Source organism: Stenella coeruleoalba (assembly GCF_951394435.1).
Source record: "Stenella coeruleoalba genome assembly, chromosome: 9".
Classification (NCBI taxonomy): domain Eukaryota; kingdom Metazoa; phylum Chordata; class Mammalia; order Artiodactyla; family Delphinidae; genus Stenella; species Stenella coeruleoalba.
This window is the reverse complement of record NC_137155.1, coordinates 89,461,081-89,480,220: the sequence shown is the minus strand read 5'-3', so window position 1 is coordinate 89,480,220 and position 19,140 is coordinate 89,461,081. Positions and strand designations below refer to the sequence as shown.

The window sequence follows — 19,140 nt, the reverse complement described above, 5'->3', positions numbered from 1 at the left end:
GGGATGAATGAAGAGTCCAAGACTCTGCTCCCAGCTCTGTCACTTAGTAGCTCTGTGACCTTAAAATCACTTTACCTTTCTGAATCTCAGGTTCCCTACCTGTAAATGGCGGTGCGGGTACGTGTGATATTAAAGGTCTGTTCTGCTCATTCACAAATGTGCTTTAAACCACATCTTCCATCCCAACGTACGCATGTCAGTTTTATTCACCAGTGCCTGTTAAGTTGGAGTATGTATGAAGGAGTTGTTACACTTTACCCTAAAATGAGTTTTTAGACAAGAGAATGAAATTAAAATTATTTCTCCCTCTTCCAGAGCTGCAGCGAAATTGTGTGTGTGAGTGCATGTGTGTCTGAGGTTGGGGTAGAGGTATCCTGCCAATATTTTTAAAGTATCACTCTGTCCTTCCATCCATCCTTCTCCTCTTTCTTCTCTCTCCCGCCCCTTCCTCCTCTCTCGACTTTCCTTCCTTTTTTCTTTTTCTCTTTCTCTCTTTTCCTTCCTTCCTTCCCTTCCTTTCTTTCTTTCTTTTTTTTCCTGAAGTGAATTGAGGACTAATGCTATTCTTGCTGCTTCAGTCAATGGGGACTTTTACCCCATAATATAAGGAGAAGCAATAAAGACAAATGGGGATTGTGTTATATTAACATATTGAATAAATGTACTCTTCCATAGTGGTGATGATGAAGATCAAATTATTTCCCTCGACTAATGCCCATGATTAAACTATTTGGAAAATATTAGTTAAAAACGTCCAAGGAATCCAGGTAAAAGCCTTCTGAGGGTGAATGGGATGCTTCAGAAAGTTTGGTACGACCCCCTTTTAATTGTTCACTATCTATCCTGAACCAGTTTGAATTCCTTTAAAATGAATTGAATACTTCCTTCTCTTCCTAAAGAATGCACGTTGTACGTGTTTTAACACTTTTCGTCCATTTTGGGGTCCTCAGTGGCACCATCACAGGCAGCATTCATTGTAATTGGCTTTGACTGAGAAGCGCCCCAGGGAGTTCGAGGTGTGTGGGGCCATTTCATTCTCAGCCCCGTGCTTTCTGGATTCTTGGTTTGATTTTTATGTTTTCCTGTCTCTTCTGAGAGCCAAGCTGTTATGGGCATATTTGCTAAAGCAGTTCTTTCCAGCTCTACACCACTTCTCAGCACTTCAGATTAGCTGCATCTCATTTATCGTGGAACTGAACACAGAATCTTATTGGAGTTTTTAATAAGTTAGTAAAAAAAAAAAAAAAATGAGTGGGCTCCAGAAGCTTTTTCTGCTTATTCCCATGTTCTTACCTCCGTTCCAGAAACTTGAGGTTTGCAGAGAAGTGTTCTCCAGATAATTGCTGTATTCTCATCAAGATCCCATGATTCTGGTTTGAATGTGAACTCTTTCTTCTTCATAAGAAGAGATGATATTGCCTTTAGTCCGTCCAGGTGCATATGACTCCCAGTTCCATTCTCTCCTTGATATCTGACCATGCGGTTCTTGTTTTACAGTCCCCAGTCTGTCCCAGACCGTCTGAGGATCCGGGTGAACAAAATCAGTTTACAAGACTATGAAGGATTCCACTATGACAAAGAGAAGCTCCGGGAAGCTTGTAAGTTGGAAGTGCCTAATGGATATCACGGGATCAGCCTGTTTTCAGCTTCTTGGTCCTCCTTGGTTTGATGGATAGATTCATCTTGTGTCTGAAAGTCATGATTAAAGAAATGAAGGGAAGTGTAGTAACATGGGAACCCCAGGTGACGCTCTGTGGGCTGAAGAAGGTGGAACTAGAAAAGGGAATCAGAATAAACTAGTTCTGCTCTTGATGCCACGTAAGGGTCTCTTGGTTTATGAACCATTTTAGTTCCCAGGCTGACCTAAAATGAGAAGAGCAGAATGATGGTGATACAACATGGTATAGTAACATCTAGAAAATTCTTGAGACAGCACACGTCTCTTCCCGGAGGCTGTATTACCAAATACTGTCCTCATTCTTCATGCCAGCGTGACAGAGTTATCTGGGAAGACACGTCCTTTACTTCTAGCTGTTATGTGATTGTATGACGTCAAAGCAAGGCCCACAGCGTAGTAAATGTCAGGGTAAAATGAGTCATTCATGAGGTGACAGTGCTTCTGAAACCTTAAGTTGAGTCAACACACAAATTCCTTTTCAATGTTCGTATTTTCCATATGCTTCTTTAAATATATATAACTGTTAGTTCACCTTGCTCAATATTCCATATTTATTGGGCATTTTTTACCTCCTAGTCACTATTTTAGATCTTTGTCTGTACCATGAAAATATATGAGGTAACTGGGGAACGTCGGCCAGAAGCAGTTAAGACTCTACAGATGTGTTGGATATTAGGGTTCCCGGTTCCTTCTTCATTGTGGGGGCCAGTAGTCAAGTGCAGTAAAGGCAGAGAAGATGAGGGCCAGTGTCCAAGGGCACAGGCAGGGATGCCAACAGAGAGAAGGGAGCATTGTAGAGAACCAGGGATTTATGAACGAAAACCCTAACTGGCCCCAAGTGTGGACCTGCCTGAAGGTGTAGAAGATGAAAATAGTTAAAACTGGCAGGAGTGGAGTAGGGGGCACATTTCTGAGCTCTGATTCCTGAACCTGTGATCTGTAGTGGGGTGTACTGGATGGAAGTCCCGAAATCCAGGGACAGTCTCAGGGTGGGGCAGGGACTTTCAGATCTGGAGGTGACAGTGAGCAAGGATCCGCTTCCCCCGTAACTCAGGCACTAAACCTACCAGGGCATCCTGTATGGAATTTCTCTCTCCATCCTTTCACTGCTTCAGCTCCCTCAACCCTCTTCATCCTTTTCCGTAAACATCAGTATCCTTCAGCCTCTCCCCAGCCTTCTCGCTCCATCCTTCACTCCTGTTCCCTTTGGTAGGAATGCTTTGAGGTGGAGGAGGAACAATTCCCTGAGCCTCTGCATTTCCCCCTTCTGCCGATGGCAGATTATATTTTCTAATGTAAATGAGATCATGCGGGCCAGACTAGCACAAAATCTAATTTAACCGTAAGGTGGTGGACCTATACGTTTGCAATGGGAGATTGCAAACAGTGTAAATTAAACTGACTTTTAGAGGCTACTAATGATAAAAGAATGGTGTTTTGTGTTCTTTTTCTTACAAACTTCTAAACAAATAGCTTACAAGTTTGAAAAATTAAAAAAGAGACTGGATCTCAAGCCAGTAATATTTTGCAGCTTACTGTCAACTCTGAGGAGACTCAGGAGTGGGGAAGCTTTTGAAATTTTTGGCTGAAATGAGATTTGAAGCTTATCTGTGGATTTCAATGACCTCTTCTTATCTTTTCTGGGGCATTATCTGTCCACTATTGCCAGAGGTAATTGTGATTTGAGTTTTTACAAGATGACATTTCCTGGCAAGTACTCTGCTTATCATCTCTTATGTGATAAAACATCTATGTGAGGAAACTTCTTATATCAAATTGGGGGAGGTGACTTGATATAAGTCCAATAAATTCAGCCATGTCTTTTGGGACCCAGAAGAACAAAGAAACTCTCAAAGAGGGAATCAGAGCATTATCTCATTCTAAAGATTTGAGGAAAACAACATATGAATTAGAAGTAAAAGCAGCCAGCTCAGTCATTCTACAGTTAATATATGGTGATGACGCTTCTCAACTGTGGTTGCTCAGGAAAGTCTGTCCTTGGGGGTTTATGGACTTATTCACACTCACCCTTTCTTCCCCGGCTCCAAATTGCAAGTGACTACAGATTCATGGGAGGGCCGACAGCTCAAACTGAGGATAAAGGCAAAAACCGGTTCAAGTCCCAATGTGCAGTGCATGCCAAAAGGGGTCGTTTCTGAAGCATTAATGACATGAAATAGAGAGAACACATCTAGATGAAAGGGACTCTAGGAATGTGCTCTGACCTGCATCCTGGAAGAACAAAGCGGGTGAGTCCTCTTCGGTCATTCATTTATTGTCAACATCCAAGTCCGAACTAGAGCAGGTCCTGCATTCCTGGGTTCAAAAAATTAGTTCCCTTTCTTGATGGTACACCAAGTGACTCATCCAGGCAGCACGTGGCTGTTCTCCTTCACCATTTAATAGAATCTTGCTCATGTGTCTGGATCATTATTCACATTAGATTACAAGCTCAGATGTTTGTTGTCCTACAAAGCCCTGCTTCTGTCTGTAAGGCAGGACTCCGTGGTAATTACGGGAGGGCAGCCCTTTTCATCGCCATATTTATTTTGGCAGAGAGAAAGATGGCTATGGTATTTTAAATACTTCCTGTCTCCCTTCCATTTAGCCCCAACTCACCTGGCAGCATTTCCTCTAAAATGATAACACAGAGAGGGTTAGTCTTTCTGTCCTTCTGCTCTTATTGGTCAATTTCAGACTTGCTTAAAACAGTTATAGTTTTTTCACTGGATTTATGAATTATTAATCCTCAAGATAATGGTTATGTGGTCCAAGAGAGGAAAGTCTATTCAACTTGAAATAGAACATGAGGAGAAAGTAGCCATATTAAAAAAAAATTCTTCAAGTAAATCTATAATAATTATAGCAGAAACTCACTCTCATAATCAGAATGAATATATAAATAAGTTCTTAATAAAGCATATAATCATATAGTCTAGGCAAAGGGTAATCAGTTTTTAAAATTTCTTATATTTCTAAGTACAAAAGAGTTTCACTGACACATGACATACATGTTTATATTTGGAATGACTTGATACTGGCCAAGATGTAACTCTATCTCCGGTAAACTGGCTAAACTTTACTCTGGTATCAGCTTACTCTGCACTTCTGAGTGGCCATGATAATTCATAGGAGTCTAGGGCCTAAAGCAGAAAAGTAAAAACCAGTTTGGAACTAATTGAAAACAGATGTAGCCTATAAAGGTGGGGGGCATTGCTAACATCTGTTGTATATCAAATACAGTGTTCAACAGCCCTTTTACATACAGTATCTCAGCACCATGGATATTAATCTGGCCATTTACAATTTAGTGTATCTATATAGTGGATAATATCTCAGTATATTATTATCTGGTTAAGACTAATGATTGTGGCTAATTAGATATTTAGGCAGTTGTCCTAATGGAATTTCCTTGTCTTCTGTTTAATGACTCAGTAGAAGCGTCAGAAACATTTGTGTTTGAATCTCACTTGCAACCTTGACAAAGTAATTTTACTGAGGACCAAATCTCTCATCTCTCAAACGAGACTATAATTGCAGCCTCGTAGGGTGCTGAGGGTTACATGTAGTGTTGTATGTGAAAGCCCCGCTGCACAGTCTGGCAACATTAGCAAGCCTTCCCGAAATGGTAGCTGTGATTGTTGGAGCTGCTATTCCAAAAGACACTGCTATGACATTGCCCTTCAATCTGCAAGTCCACAAGCCGGGGTCAGAGCAGCTGCCCTTTTTTTATATATATCCTCTCACCAAACTGCACACACCATCGCCACCCTCCAACTCTCTTTCTCACTTTCAGAAATAGAATTGAAAACACTAGTATATATTAAAGATTACGGAAAGAAAATATGAGTAATCATTTGATTTACTTTTATTGTGTCAGCTAGTACAAGAGACTGCTACGATGGCAAGGAATTTACACCTGTGAAACCCATATTTAGTGATCTGGTCAGATATCCGCAAACTCCCTCTCTTAAGTCCTTATACATTTCTTAAGTGCATCATCTGCTGTCCATCATGGAATATTTAAAAATAAACTTTATTTTGGAAAAATTTTAGATTTGCAAAAAAGTTGCAAGGATACTACTAGGAGTTCCTACGTACCTCTTACCCTTTTTTCTCATTGTTAAACATTTTATACCATAGTACATTTGCCACAGAAACTGATAATGCTTCATTACTGTTAACGAATCCCAGTCTCCTCTGGTCTCTGACAGTTTGTCAGTCTTTCCTCCACCCCCCACCCCCATGACCTTGATTGTCTTGAGGAATACAGGCCAGCGACCTGTACAATAGCCCCTATTATGGCTTCATCTGTTGTTTTACTCATAATTAGACTGGAGTTGTAGGTTCTTAGAAAGAATACTGCAGAGGCGAAGTACCCTTCCCATCCCGTCATATCAGGGGTTACCTGATTCCCACATGACATGCTTGTGATGGTAAGCTGATCTCTTCGTTAAGGTTGTATTTGCCCGGCTTCTCCACTGCAAAGTTCCTGTCTTTTTACTTTCCCTGTGCTGTTCTTTGTAAGTGAGTCACCGTGTTTCACTCATCTTCAGAATGGGGGGGTGTGGATCATTGCATTTTCTTTTTATTGTTTTCAGTTTTTATGGATGACTCAATTGCCTTTGATAAACATGCCAAGATGGTGGAGCCATTCACTCATGCATGAATCCATGCTTCCAAAAACTGTACATTTGTATCAGTTATATGTTGGCTATCACCCTAGATGCTAGGCATTGAACGATGAAACCAGGACATGGAACATTACAGTGTCATTTATTCAATACACATTTATTGAGTGCTTACTCTGAGCAAACAGTGGTGGCAAAAGAAAAGCATAAATAATCCCTGAAAAAGCTCATCAAATGAGCTTTTTCTCATTTGATGAGGATTATGATAGAACTAAGGAAACACTATGTATCTGTTTTCTTAGTAAACATTTAAATAACCAAAGGAAGGGATGGAATATATAAGCAAGCATGACAAAAGCCAATCTAACCGCTAATTAGTTGAATGACCTTGGGCAATGCGCTAATTAGTTGAATGACCTTGGGCAATGCATTTACCGTCTTCAGGCTTCAGTTGCCTTATCTGCTAAATGCAGTGGTTAAACTCTATATTTCCTCAGGGTGTACTATACGGTAATAAACGTTTAGCCCTGTAGAAATGACATAGGACTTAAAAATTTTCCTCCTGACATGTTTACTTAGGAAAGTTTTTAAAGCTCCAACATCATTTATTGTAATGACTGCAAGCATCAGAACGTGTTAAGTGCGTTTTGCTTCGTGAGTTTGCTAAAAACACTGATTTTTTTCCCCCTATCGATTGCTTCATCTAAAATTGAACCTTTCCCCATCCTAACAAGTTGACAACAGGGCCATTCAGTAGAGATTAGGCCTCCATTTGGTGGAGGTAGGCGATCCGTTTGAAATCTGTCTGAGGAGTTAAATGATGTCAGTCTGTCCTCTGAAGGGCACTGTCCATTGCTTTGCAAGTGTTTATGTTTATTTCTATTTTCCTGAGTTGACATTTACTCAGAGTTTTGTGTTTAGTTTCCTTTACTGTTCTCCCCTATCTTTTGTCTGTATCTTGTATTTATCCTTAATGAAAATGTAATGCTGATAAATAAAAATAACTGTAGTTAATGCATATTGTACTATTACTGTGAGCTAGCAAATGTCTTAATATTTCTACACATATCATATAATTTAATTCTCCCAACATCTCTGTGTACTAGGTAGCATGGTTATCCCCATTTTATATATAAAGCAACTGAGGCCCAAGAAACTTAAGGAAAATTCTAAGGACCTGACATTCTGAATACTTATTTAATCACTATGCTCCCTATTTCTTCCAAGTAGTAGTTATTTTCTTTTATAAAATATTTTTAATAGCATACTTGTTTTTAAATCTTTCACAATACTATTTCAACTGCTTTTTTGTATTTAAACTGACTTTACCTTAATTTACCAGACTCGTTTGTTGGACAATTTTCTGTTTTTGGATCTTTCTCTATACCCCCCCCCCCAATTAATCTTCTGTTCGTAAATCCATGTATTTGTTGACTGCGTACCATATTTCTAGTACTACTTCAGTTGACGGGGATACTGAAAAGTGCCTGGCCTCATACAGCTTATACTCCATTTGGAGAGATAGACAAGTGAATAAGTGATAGAGCAGTAAGTGCTATAATGGGAAATAACGCAAGAGTGACAAAGGATCCTAGTTTTGATAAGGTGATCAGGGGGAGACTTTCTAAAAAGGTAACATTTAAGCAGAGACCTAAAAGTAAAGGTTGAGTATGCACCTGGATTTCTGAGGGAAGGGTGTCCCTAGGCAGAGAGAGTGGCTGGTGCTAAGGCCCTGTGGTGCAAACATCCTTGGACTATTTCATGCACAATAGGGAAGTTCATGTGGCTGGAACCTGGTTAGTTGGGTGGAGAAGGGTATGAAGTCATTTTGAAGTTGTAGGAAAGGGCTGGCACGTGGAGGGGGCTTGTAGACCATAGAGAGGCTTTAAGTTTTATTCAGAATGTAATGAGAAGTGCCGGGAATTATTTGAGAAGGAGTATAACATGTCTGCATTTATTCTGAATAATTCTGGCTGCTGAGTGGAGAATTGACTGCTGGGTTGTGAAAGTAAAAATCAGCGCACCAGATACAAGGCTAACATGATATTCCAAGTGAGATGTGTGCTGGAAGTTGAGGGAGTTAAAGTAGCAGAGTTGGGGAGAAACAGTTGGACTTTGGATCTATTTTGGAGGTAATGCTGGTAGGATCAGATGATGGATTAGCTGCACTGCGTAGGAGGAAAGGGTGATTCAAGGATGCCTCTGAGGTTTTGGGCTCAGCAACTTGGTGCATAGAGTTGGGGCAGATGTAGAGGACCCAGCGGTGACCAAGAAGCACTGAGTGAGCTAGGAAAAAACAAAAAACAGGAGAGCTTGCTGGTTAGAAGCCAAGAGAAGAAGAAGATTTTATAAAAGAATAGTGACAACTAGGTCAAATGCTCTGTGAAGGTGGAGGGAGATGCACGCTAAGAACTGGTCATTGGATTTGGATAGAGGGTGGTTATTAGTAACCTCACAAGAGGTTGTAGAGGGAAGAAGGTGAATAGAGTAGGTTCATGTGCAAATGGGACCAAAGGAAGCGATTCCACATAGACTGCCCTTCTGAGATGTTTAACTGGAAAGAAGAGAAATGGAATGGGGGCTGGATGTGGAATCAAGGGAGGTTTGTTGTTGGGTTTTTTTTAATTTGTAAGCTAGTTCAGCTGTGTAGGCTGGTGTGCGCGCCGATGGGACAGTCCACTAGAAAGGGAGAACTTGATTCAGGAGAGAGAGGGCCAGCTAGGTGGAGATGGGGTCCAGTGCACAGTGGAGGGGTGGGGACAGTCCCCGAGAGTACGGGGAGGAAAGGCAGAGGAGTGGGTACAGAGGCAGGTAGGTTGGGGGATTTGGTACCAGGGAGAAGCAGAAGTTCTATTCTGATTACTTTTATTAGTGACACAAGGAGCAAGCGTTACTAGCTAACAGTAGGGAAGGGAAGTGTATCCGTGTTCAGGGAAAAAGAAAAGGGAAAGTTTGAAATAGCCATTTGAAGAGTGAGACAGTGAATGGCCTGGGAGGAATTGCTGAGCAGCACGTTAGATCTGGAACCTTGAGCTCCTTGATTTTTTCGTAAGCATGGAGACCCTGACTTGTCAGTTCCTGGGGGTCTTCTTGGCTTATACACGAGTGCATTCCTTGTCTTGCTAACTTCCAAGACTCAGATACCAGGGGAATATTAGGCTGAAGGACAATGATCTTATTTTTAATATAATCCCCTTCATTATCTAATTCTGTTTATGAGCCAAAGCCTTGCTTTGTGTACAAGAAAATAAGAAGTGATTCCAGAGCTGTGCTTTATTAGATGCTAATGATGTTAGTTAGGTCTCAGACAAGGAAATAGCCTGAAGTGTTCATACTGTCATTGTATTCTTCTTTCCTTGTTAAAACTTAGCCTTGGGTAATGAGAACCATCAATTGCAGGTATATTCTTAAGTCTTGCCCAAAGGAACATTTTTCCTTTTTGTTGGTTTATCCTGTGTACAACACACACACACACACACACACACACACACACACACACACACACACACACACACAATAATGACTAATTCTCACTGCTTATGTACCAACCTAGTCCGGTTTGTTGTTACCTTCCCAGTTTGCCAGCTCTGGGATATGAACTCAAATGGTTGTTACGTTTCTTTTTGAAGAGTTTCTTCTAAGAACTTTGCATAGATTTGATACTTTTTCTTTCTTTATGTTAATGCGTGTTTGATGTGGCATTAGCCACTGCAAAGTCACAACACCACATTTAATAATAAATAATAACACTTAGTGTCCGCCTAGTGCCTCATAGCTTACGGACGGCTGTCGCATACACTGGCCGCAGGCATCAGCAGAGGGACACTTACAAAGGTGGCTTCACACAGGCTCACGTAGCTGCGACAGGATTTTAGTAAGAATTTACATCTCCGCTCTCCTAATCCAGTACACTTTCTAACCACAACCCTCCTGCTTTGTAAAGACATAGCTGTGCACTTACAGAAATGTGGGGTTTTTTAGCATCTTTATTGGATTATACTCGCTTTACAATGGTTATTAGTTTCTGCTGTATAACAAAGTGAATCAGCTATACGTATACATATATCCCCATATCCCCTCCCTCTTGTGTCTCCCCCCCACCCTCCCTATCCCACCCCTCCAGGTGGTCACAAAGCACCGAGCTGATCTCCCTGTGCTATGCAGCTGCTTCCCACTAGCTAGCTATTTTACATTTGGTAGTGTATATATGTCCATGCTACAGAAATGTGTTTTTAAAAAGAATTTGGGGTCGTAGTTCTTGTGCTTGTTTGTGTTCCCTGGGAAACCCACTCTGAGACTTTTGAGCTTTATGTGTTAGGAGGTTTACTGGAGATTCTCCAGGAGGGAACGGTACGTGTTAGGAGGTTTACTGGAGATTCTCCAGGAGGGAACGGTACGTGTTAGGAGGTTTACTGGAGATTCTCCAGGAGGGAACGGTGGATGTGGAGAGCGAGGAGTAGCAGTGGGCAGAGGGACAGACTGAGCTGTGAGGCGACTGCAGCAGAGCACTCCCACAGGGACATCTGGATCTGGGATCGCCATTTAGAATTGTCCCAACTGAGGCAAGGGTTATTGGAGATCGTTCAGGCTGTTCCCTGGGAGGAAGTGAACCGTGAGCGCGGTTGCGTCCTTCTGAGAGAGGGGCTCAGCTGAGCTGTCAGCAGAGCCAGCACTTTCAGCGGCTGAGGGAACGAGGGCCTCCATCCCATCATGGATCTGCGGGGGGCACATCGGTGCTGAAAGCACCATCTTGTCTGCGTAACTCGGCACCTGATTCTTGAACTAAAAGGCCAGGATGTAACCACCCACACACCCAAATCTTTGAGTCCATCCATTCCCTTCTTCATGTAACAACTATTTATTGAACACTTATTATGTACCAAGCACTGTTCTAGGTACCAGGAATTAGGCTCATGTATCACTAACCTCCGAGTTTCTCTCTTTGCATCTTTTGGCCTGACCTCCCTGCTATTCCAAATTCAGGGAATTGGAATGTAAGCTAGTTACTTTCTTTAGGTGCCTCAGAATGAGCTGAGGAAAATGGAAACCTAAAATGTTAATGCTGACCTTTTCTTAAAGGTTCTGTCTGCCCTGAACTACTATCAAGCCAAATATTCTCCTTTTGGAATTTGAGTAATTCAAATTGGAAATCTAAATGCAAGGTAATATAAATTTCAGGCTATTTCTAGCCGAACACTGTAGTCAGAGATAACGCCAGATTTTGATCCTCAGCAAGATGGATACTTATTCTATATGTCGATCCAACTTATTGGTAAAGATACTGAACTGAACAGAGCAAAGGATAGAAATATGTGCTGGTCTGAAAATAACCTCTTTGCAGAATAATTTAGAACCACAATTTTATTTGCTAGTTATGTGAATAAAAGCGTCAGGCCTTTCATAGTTCATACTGGTGGAAAGCACTCTTTCTTAATACTTACTGGGCTTCCCGAATCACTGATCCACTGCCCCTCTTCTGGAGTCACTGATAAGCAGAATTAAAGCATTCCCTTGGTTATCAGGTGCTAGAATTGTGTTTTCTTTAGACTGCCCTCGTTCACATCTCTACACGGCAGTTGTCTGTATATAATTTGTTTACTCTTTTTGCTTTCACAAAGAGACTTGGGCCCCTATAACAGATTTTAGGACATCTTCTGTTATGATTCTTCACATGTATCCAATCAGCTCAAATTCAGAGCTGCATGACTGAATGTTTCTCCAATATCTGTCGATGACCTTGCCCATTACCTCCATGTGCAGTTGACAGTAAGATGTTAAAATTGTGAAAGAGAATTGAACCAGTGTCTCTAAACATTTTTTTTTTTTTTTTTTTTGCGGTACGCAGGCCTCTCACTGTCGTGGCCTCTCCCGTTGCGGAGCACAGGCTCCGGACGCGCGGGCTCAGCGGCCATGGCTCACGGGCCCAGTCGCTCCGCGGCATGTGGGATCTTCCCAGACCGGGGCACGAACCCGCGTCCCCTGCATTGGCAGGCGGACTCTGAACCACTGCACCACCAGGGAAGCCCTCTAAACAACATTTTGAGTATAGTATTTAACTAAATTTTGGGTCCGGTCATGAATCTTTTTGCTTTTGGACACAGTATTTCACCTTGACTTTCACATGTATTTGTCTGGCCAACCCATGTAGCCAAGATTTCCATGTCACTGTTAAGTGCTTGTTATCTCCCTTCCAAATACTAGAGCACTGGCAGTAAATTGTCAGTGGTGGCTCTTCCCTATATCTCGGAATTTTGCGAGTATTACCTTCCTAATGAATGTACCTGGACAAAAATTATATTGTTTTCTAATGCCCATTGTCAGGTGCCTTCTAGAACCTTACAGTTAATTGCTTCTATCACATTTAACACTGGGAGTGCACTCCAAGGAATTTTATAAATCATTTTGTTGTTCTAGAATTCCATTGTATGTGACATTAGGAATCCTCATTGTAATGGAGTTCCCTTCATCAAAAATAGAACTTTACATCATTGTTAGTAAACCTTCAGATTAACTTGGAAGATGATGACATTTTCTAGAACTGGTTGACCTGGACCTTTGGTTTCTGTTATTTACTAGAAGATAGTATTGGACCTTTTGCTTTTACTTTTCTTCTTTTATTACTGGTAGTGCATGAACCAAATGTATCCAAAGTAGGAAAAAAGAAAACTCATGCAATGTTAAGCATATTAGCTGTGATCGGGTTGCACTCTCCCTCTGACTCCTTTCATCTTTGTTCAGAACACAGCTTCAATGTGTTTTTTCTGGATTTCTCTTTCTCATTTATGCTTTTCCACTCATCGTGTGCTAGATGCTGATGATTGGAAAGATAAGAAGAAAAGGATCGATTACTCTTAGTTCCTGAGATGATGTGGTCTGGGCCTTGGGGGGATGTCTAGGGAGTTACAGTCTCCCCTTCCCCCACCCCGCTTCCTCCACCTGCTCTTCATTCTCCAGGCTTGAGAATATTCTCTCCCCAATTCTGCCTGTAACAATATTCTAACTCTGAAATCCCTTTCAGATATTTTAGGTGTTATCAATTGCCTTTGAGGCATTTGTAAGTGCTTCTTATCAACCATCTTTCCAAGGGCCACTTTTATATCATTTCCATCACCTATCCCTTCCCACCGCCCCCCTCCCGCCTTTTTGGTTTTCCTTCCCTCTCTCCAGCTCAGCAGGCCACTGTCTACTGTGGTGTCAGGCAAGTGTGTGAGAAGGTTGTAACTGCCGTGGCCACTCTGAACATCTGTGAATCACCCTGGTTTCTCTTCCCTCTCACCATCCAATTCATTATGGAGCTGATTCGTAACATCTCCCACATGTCTATCCCTTATCTTTACTGTCTTCCTCTATTCCAGACTCCAGCATTGCTCATCTCATTTACTTCTATAGCTTCCCAACTCACCTTCCTGCCACTCACCTTGTCTTCCACTAATTTGCCTTCCACATCTCTGCCAATGATTTTTCTAACATGTTGTCAAAGAAAAGTCACATGGACAAGTTAAACAGGCAAGCAAGACTTTATTCAAGACTATTGCAGTCGGGGTCAAGACGGTGGCAATGGGGAAGAGAAAGTGAACTCTGCTGTGACAAAAGGCGGGAGACTTTTCAATCACTGGGGTGAGCAAATGGAAAAGTGCTAGAGGACTTGAGCCATTTGATTAGGCTATCTGTGTTTGCAAATTGTCACTTATTAGCTACCTATAGAGACTACGAACTGGAGCAGTGTCTTCCGTGAACGATTACATGTCAAAGGGATGGGTTCTGGGTCTTTGGGAAAGATGTCCAGGGTTGTAGAACTGGCAGAAGGCTGGGAGAAGATTTACCTCTCAAAGGGGCAGAGAAAGAATTTATAATTCAGAGTCTTCTAAAGTAAGTACTCTATGAAAAGGGAGAAACCTGTCTAAAGTTTAGTCAAGTTAGGGGCAACATTAAGCCCCCCTAGGTCAATGTAAATCTTGAAACCATTTTCTGCTGCAATCCTTTTAGCATCTGCCAATCTTTCTGAGAATAAAGCCCCAACTCCTTAGCATAAAAAAAAAACCCACAAGCCTCTGGCCTTGGCCTCACCCCCTTTTACTCTTCACCTACCTCTTTCTCAATCCTGAACATTTGCTTCTTTTCATGCTCTTGGTTTCTTAGAGTCTAAAGATGATCTAAGGCTTAGAGAATTCCCTTTGTCTAGAAAAACTCTTGTGTCTCTTGTCAAATGTCATTGTTTTCTTCACTTGGGAAATAATTCCTTATGAAAGCGGATCCTGCCCTGGGGAATGTGCAGCTCTCCTGAGTCCAAAACACACTGGGTTCATGACTACCAGCCTTCCTCGTACAATGTGTATAATCAGCAGGATGTTTTATGTCACTCCCCTTTTCACGCTCCCCTGTGACACCTTGAGGGCAGGTACTGTGTCTTCCTTAGTATTATATGCCCAACTCCTGGCACTGGAGTTGTCCCTGGCTCGAGAAAATCCTTAAAATTTGTTTGCTGTGTAATTAAGTGAATGACTTGCTGACCTGAAAAAGTATTTTGGCACAATCCCTTGTATATACAATGCACATTGGCCAAATTAAATGAAAATACACAAGTTGTTATTCAAGATCATTATTAAGTATGTAAGAGGATTAAAAAGAAACATGACTTGTATGTCCCTTGGGTTGCCATCAGAATAAATAGCAGAATTTGACGTGTAGTTTGAAACCCATATTTGTAGAGAGCCTGCTAGTTTCTGGAAAGCACATCTTCAAAATATTATCCTCAAGTCAAATGCAATGAAAACTACATAGTTACTTTTATCTTATGGGTGACATTTTAAATGAACCATGGAGAGGACTCGGTTCAGCTCAAGTTATGAAGTTCAAACTCTAGGATCATTTTTAATCACAGGCACCAGGGTGGTGAAACCTTTGACAGATCCAGGCATGGCATGGTGAGATAGAAAGTTCTTAGGGTGTTATGTTTCCTTTTGAATGCTAATATGCCCATTAATTTTTCCTCTTGGTTCCAGGTGAACAGTGGGCAGGTAATAATGACAGGTTGTCACACGATAAACCTGTGGTACACAGGGGGAGAACGGGATTGAAATATTGCCAACTCATTCTGTTTAATTATCGTCAGCCATCAAGTTAGAATTTTAGTGCCCTGATAACCCTGACACATTTGGAACTAACGAGGTAAACTGGAGAGACTCCACTTGTCCCCTGCCATCCTCCCCTAGGGCTTTCCTTCCTTCCTCTGGTCCATGACCTCTGCTCCTTGCTCTTTCCCTCCAGCCCCTTATTCCATCATCCTGTTGACTTTCTGAATAGTGGTTACACTATGGCTAAGAAAGCAAGTTTATTTTTCTGTATGTCAGTATTCTCTGGTGTCAGCAAAATATCTGTCTAAGGGAAACTCGGAACAGTTTCTTTTTTCCCCCTTTTCTCCTGCTTTTTTTTTTTTTTTTTTTTTTTTTTACTAGTAGACATTATTTTTTAGAGAAGTTTTAGATTTACAGAAAAATTAAGTGAAAGTACAGAGTTCCATATATCCCCCTGTTATCCCCCCAGCCTCCAGCACAGTTTCTCCTATTGTTGACATCTTGCATTAGTGCAATACATTGTTACAACTGACGCACCAACATTAATATATTCTTATTAAGTAAAATCCATACTTTACGTTAGGATTCATTCTTGTGTTCTACAGTTTTATGGGTTTTCACAGAGATATTACATGTATCCACCATGACAGTATCATACAGAATAGCTTCACTTCCCTAAGTACCCCCTGTGCTTCACCCATTCATCAGTCCCTCCCCCCAAACCCCTGGCAACCACTGATCTGTTTACTATCTCCATAGTTTTGCCTTTTCCAGAATTCCATATAGTTGGAATCATGCAACATGTGGCCTTTTGAAACTGGCTTATTTCTTCACAATATACATTTAAGTTTCCTCCATTTCGTGGATTGAAAACTCATTTCTCTTTGTTGCTGAATAATATTTTACAGTGCGATAACCAGTTTGTTTATCCTTTCACCTATTAAAGGACATCTTGGTTGCTTTGACGTTTCGGCAATTATAAATAAAGATGCTATGAACATTCATGGGCAAATTTTTGTGGGGACATAATTTTCAACTCATTTCAGTAAATACCAAGTAGTGCAGTTGCTGGATCACATGGTAAGGGTTTGTATAGCTTTGTAAGAAACTGCTAAGCTCTCTTCCAAAGGGGCTCTACCATTTTGCATTCCCACCAGCAAGGAATGAGAGTTCCTGTTGCTCCATGTTCTCACCAGCGTTTGGCATTGTCTGTTTTTTTCAATTTTAGCTATCCTAGTAGATATGTAATAGTATCATATTGTTGTTTTAATTTGTAATTCCCTAATGACATGTGACATTGAGCACATTTTTCATACAGTCATTTGCCATCTATACATCTTCTTAGGTAAGATGTCAGTTCAGATCTTCTGCCCACTTTTTTAATTGACTCTCTTATTGTTGAGTTTTAAGAGTTCTTTGCATATTTCGAATACCGGTCTTTTATCAGGTATGTGTTTTGCCAAGATTTTTTTCCCAGTCTGTTTTTTCTTTTCATTTTCTTAAAAGTGTCTTTCACAGAGCAGAAGTTTTCATTTTAATTGAGTCCAGCTCATCAACTTTTTATTTCACGGATCATGCTTTTGATGTTGTACCTAAAATGTTATTGCCAAACCCAAGCTTACCTGGCTTTTCTCCTGTGTTATTTTCTAGGGAACAGTTTCTTTTTCAGACTATTTGTTTCTTAAGACCGCATATAAATTGATAGAAAGATAGCGAACATTTGACAAACTGTCTTGATTATGTCAGTAAGCCTAAAATTAATACTTAAGGGAATGTCAGGTTTTTAAAAATGTATCTCTGAAGAGTGTTAACATAAAATACATTCATTCTAAGATTATCTGTATTTTTGATGGTTTCCCCAACTGTTCAAAATGCATTTCTGTTTTGTGAATTTTTAACCCTGTTGTTACATTTATTGTTCTTTTCAGAAAGTGACAACCTTTTTATTTAGCCTTAACAGAAACTGCAATTCTAAAATTTTTATGTATATATTTAGAGCTTAATATCCAACCTTTGTAAATCCTTGCAGTTTCTGAGGAGTTTTTCCCTAGGGTTTCACACCTTCTTTTAATGATCCTATTGAAGATGGTTTTGTTTGTGATTTGAATAGGTAAATAGCCGCATTTAGCCGCAATTCTGTTTGAACAGGAATTGCACTATAATCGCTCACGTGTCAGATAATTAAATCCTTTCTTTTTCAAGGCTGAGCTTTCAGCCCTTTCTTTCCACAGTGATACCTTGTTGAATGCATCACAGTATCTTGCAGGGAATGAATTAGCTGCTGTGAGTTTTCTCCCTTTTCATAAATCCCATTAACAGTTTCATGTGGATTTCATAGCAAAGGTGGCTCTTTCTTCTTTGGCTCTGAGGGTCTTTGCTTGGGTCATAAAGCAGCCAGCTGTGATTCCTTGCAGGTTTGGTTGGTTCTTTTATTTACATGCTTTGGTTTAGGTTCTGGCCTTTAGAAGCTTTGGCAGAACACATTATCTGCTATAAAAGTCACCACGTTTGGTCTGCTGAAAGTGGCTTGAGGCTTTATGAATGGCCCGTACCTGTTGATATAGAATTAGGGAAAATCCATGAATTTGATAAGGCTTATAGGAGTGAATATAGGGTGGATTTGCAGATATTGTGTTCTACAGGCACTGACTTCTTTAATCTTCGTGATAACCCGGACAGGTAGGTACCGTGATTACCTATCTTTGCATGGAGACCTCACATACTATATTGCAGAAGAATCAAGGGCAATGTAAGCTCACTGAGTAATCAAAATGATCAAAAACATCTGCCATTGGGATTTTCCTGCATAGAGTCATCTACCAAGAATAAATGTTAAAATGAATGGTATGCAAATACCTATACTAGCAAAAAACTACCAGATTAATGATATCGAATGTTTTGAATATCTTGCGCATCTGACATAATGAACTTCTTCCACCTCAAGTGAGAACGTGGGTTTTACATTTAGTTTACGTTAACTGTCAATCAGCTCTTCAGCTCAATATGGGAAATTCTAAAGCAGTGATTTTAATAGCAAAACAAGTCATGTGATTGTCTATAACAATTCTGATTAAAGTCAGATGTACTCTTGCTATCTCTGCTACCCCCATAATGATGAGTATCCTGCTCACCATTTTATAGTTGCATGTAGTTCTTTATGAAGTAAGAAAGAGTCAGTTTAATTCTGTGACTCAAATTACAGACAGGGTTAGAGCTTGTCAACTGTTCGGATAAGCTTGATCCACAGTCTGTCAGGCCCTTGGAAGCTGGCCTACTGGAAAGGGAAGGGAAGGGAATGGTGGGTCTTTAAAAGTGACCCCACCCCTGCCAAGTGTGTTTATGAAAATGTGTGTGGCTTGACTCATGGTTTCTGAGTCCCAGGGCCATGCTCCTTTGTCCCGGCCTGGAATTGCTTACCTTCGCTTTGCTTCCCGAGGATCACAGCCTTTCCCCAATTCTTGTGTAGCTCTGGATACGGGACTTGTAACTCCCCCCTCACTCCTTGGTCAGCCTGTCAGCAGTTTCTAGCTTCACCTCTCTGAGCTCAGTGTTGAAAGGAGAGACTCCACCCTCTGTGTGGCCCAAGTTTGACGAGATGGAGGAATAGCGCAGGAGACGGGTTCTTGAGTAAGAGAAGCCTGGGATGAAATCTGGGTGCACCATTTCATAGCTGTGACATTTCAGGGCATATTACGTAATCTTCCTGAGACTGAGTTTCTTCATTTTAGAAATAGGAATAATCATATCCACCTCTTAG

The 19,140-nt window shown here is 40.9% G+C and overlaps 1 protein-coding gene across 5 annotated transcripts in view; it reads left to right on the top strand.

Moving 5' to 3' along the window:
• Positions 1–19,140, top strand: part of DGKI (diacylglycerol kinase iota) — a gene marked incomplete at its 5' end in the record, with an annotated part of 450,496 nt that overhangs the window by 325,764 nt on the left and 105,592 nt on the right. For all 5 annotated transcript variants that reach the window (XM_079930955.1, XM_079930954.1, XM_079930953.1 and 2 more), the window contains one exon: positions 1,498–1,598. In XM_079930955.1, coding sequence (XP_079787081.1) covers positions 1,498–1,598 — 101 coding nt within the window. The remainder of the gene's footprint in view (positions 1–1,497; positions 1,599–19,140) is intronic.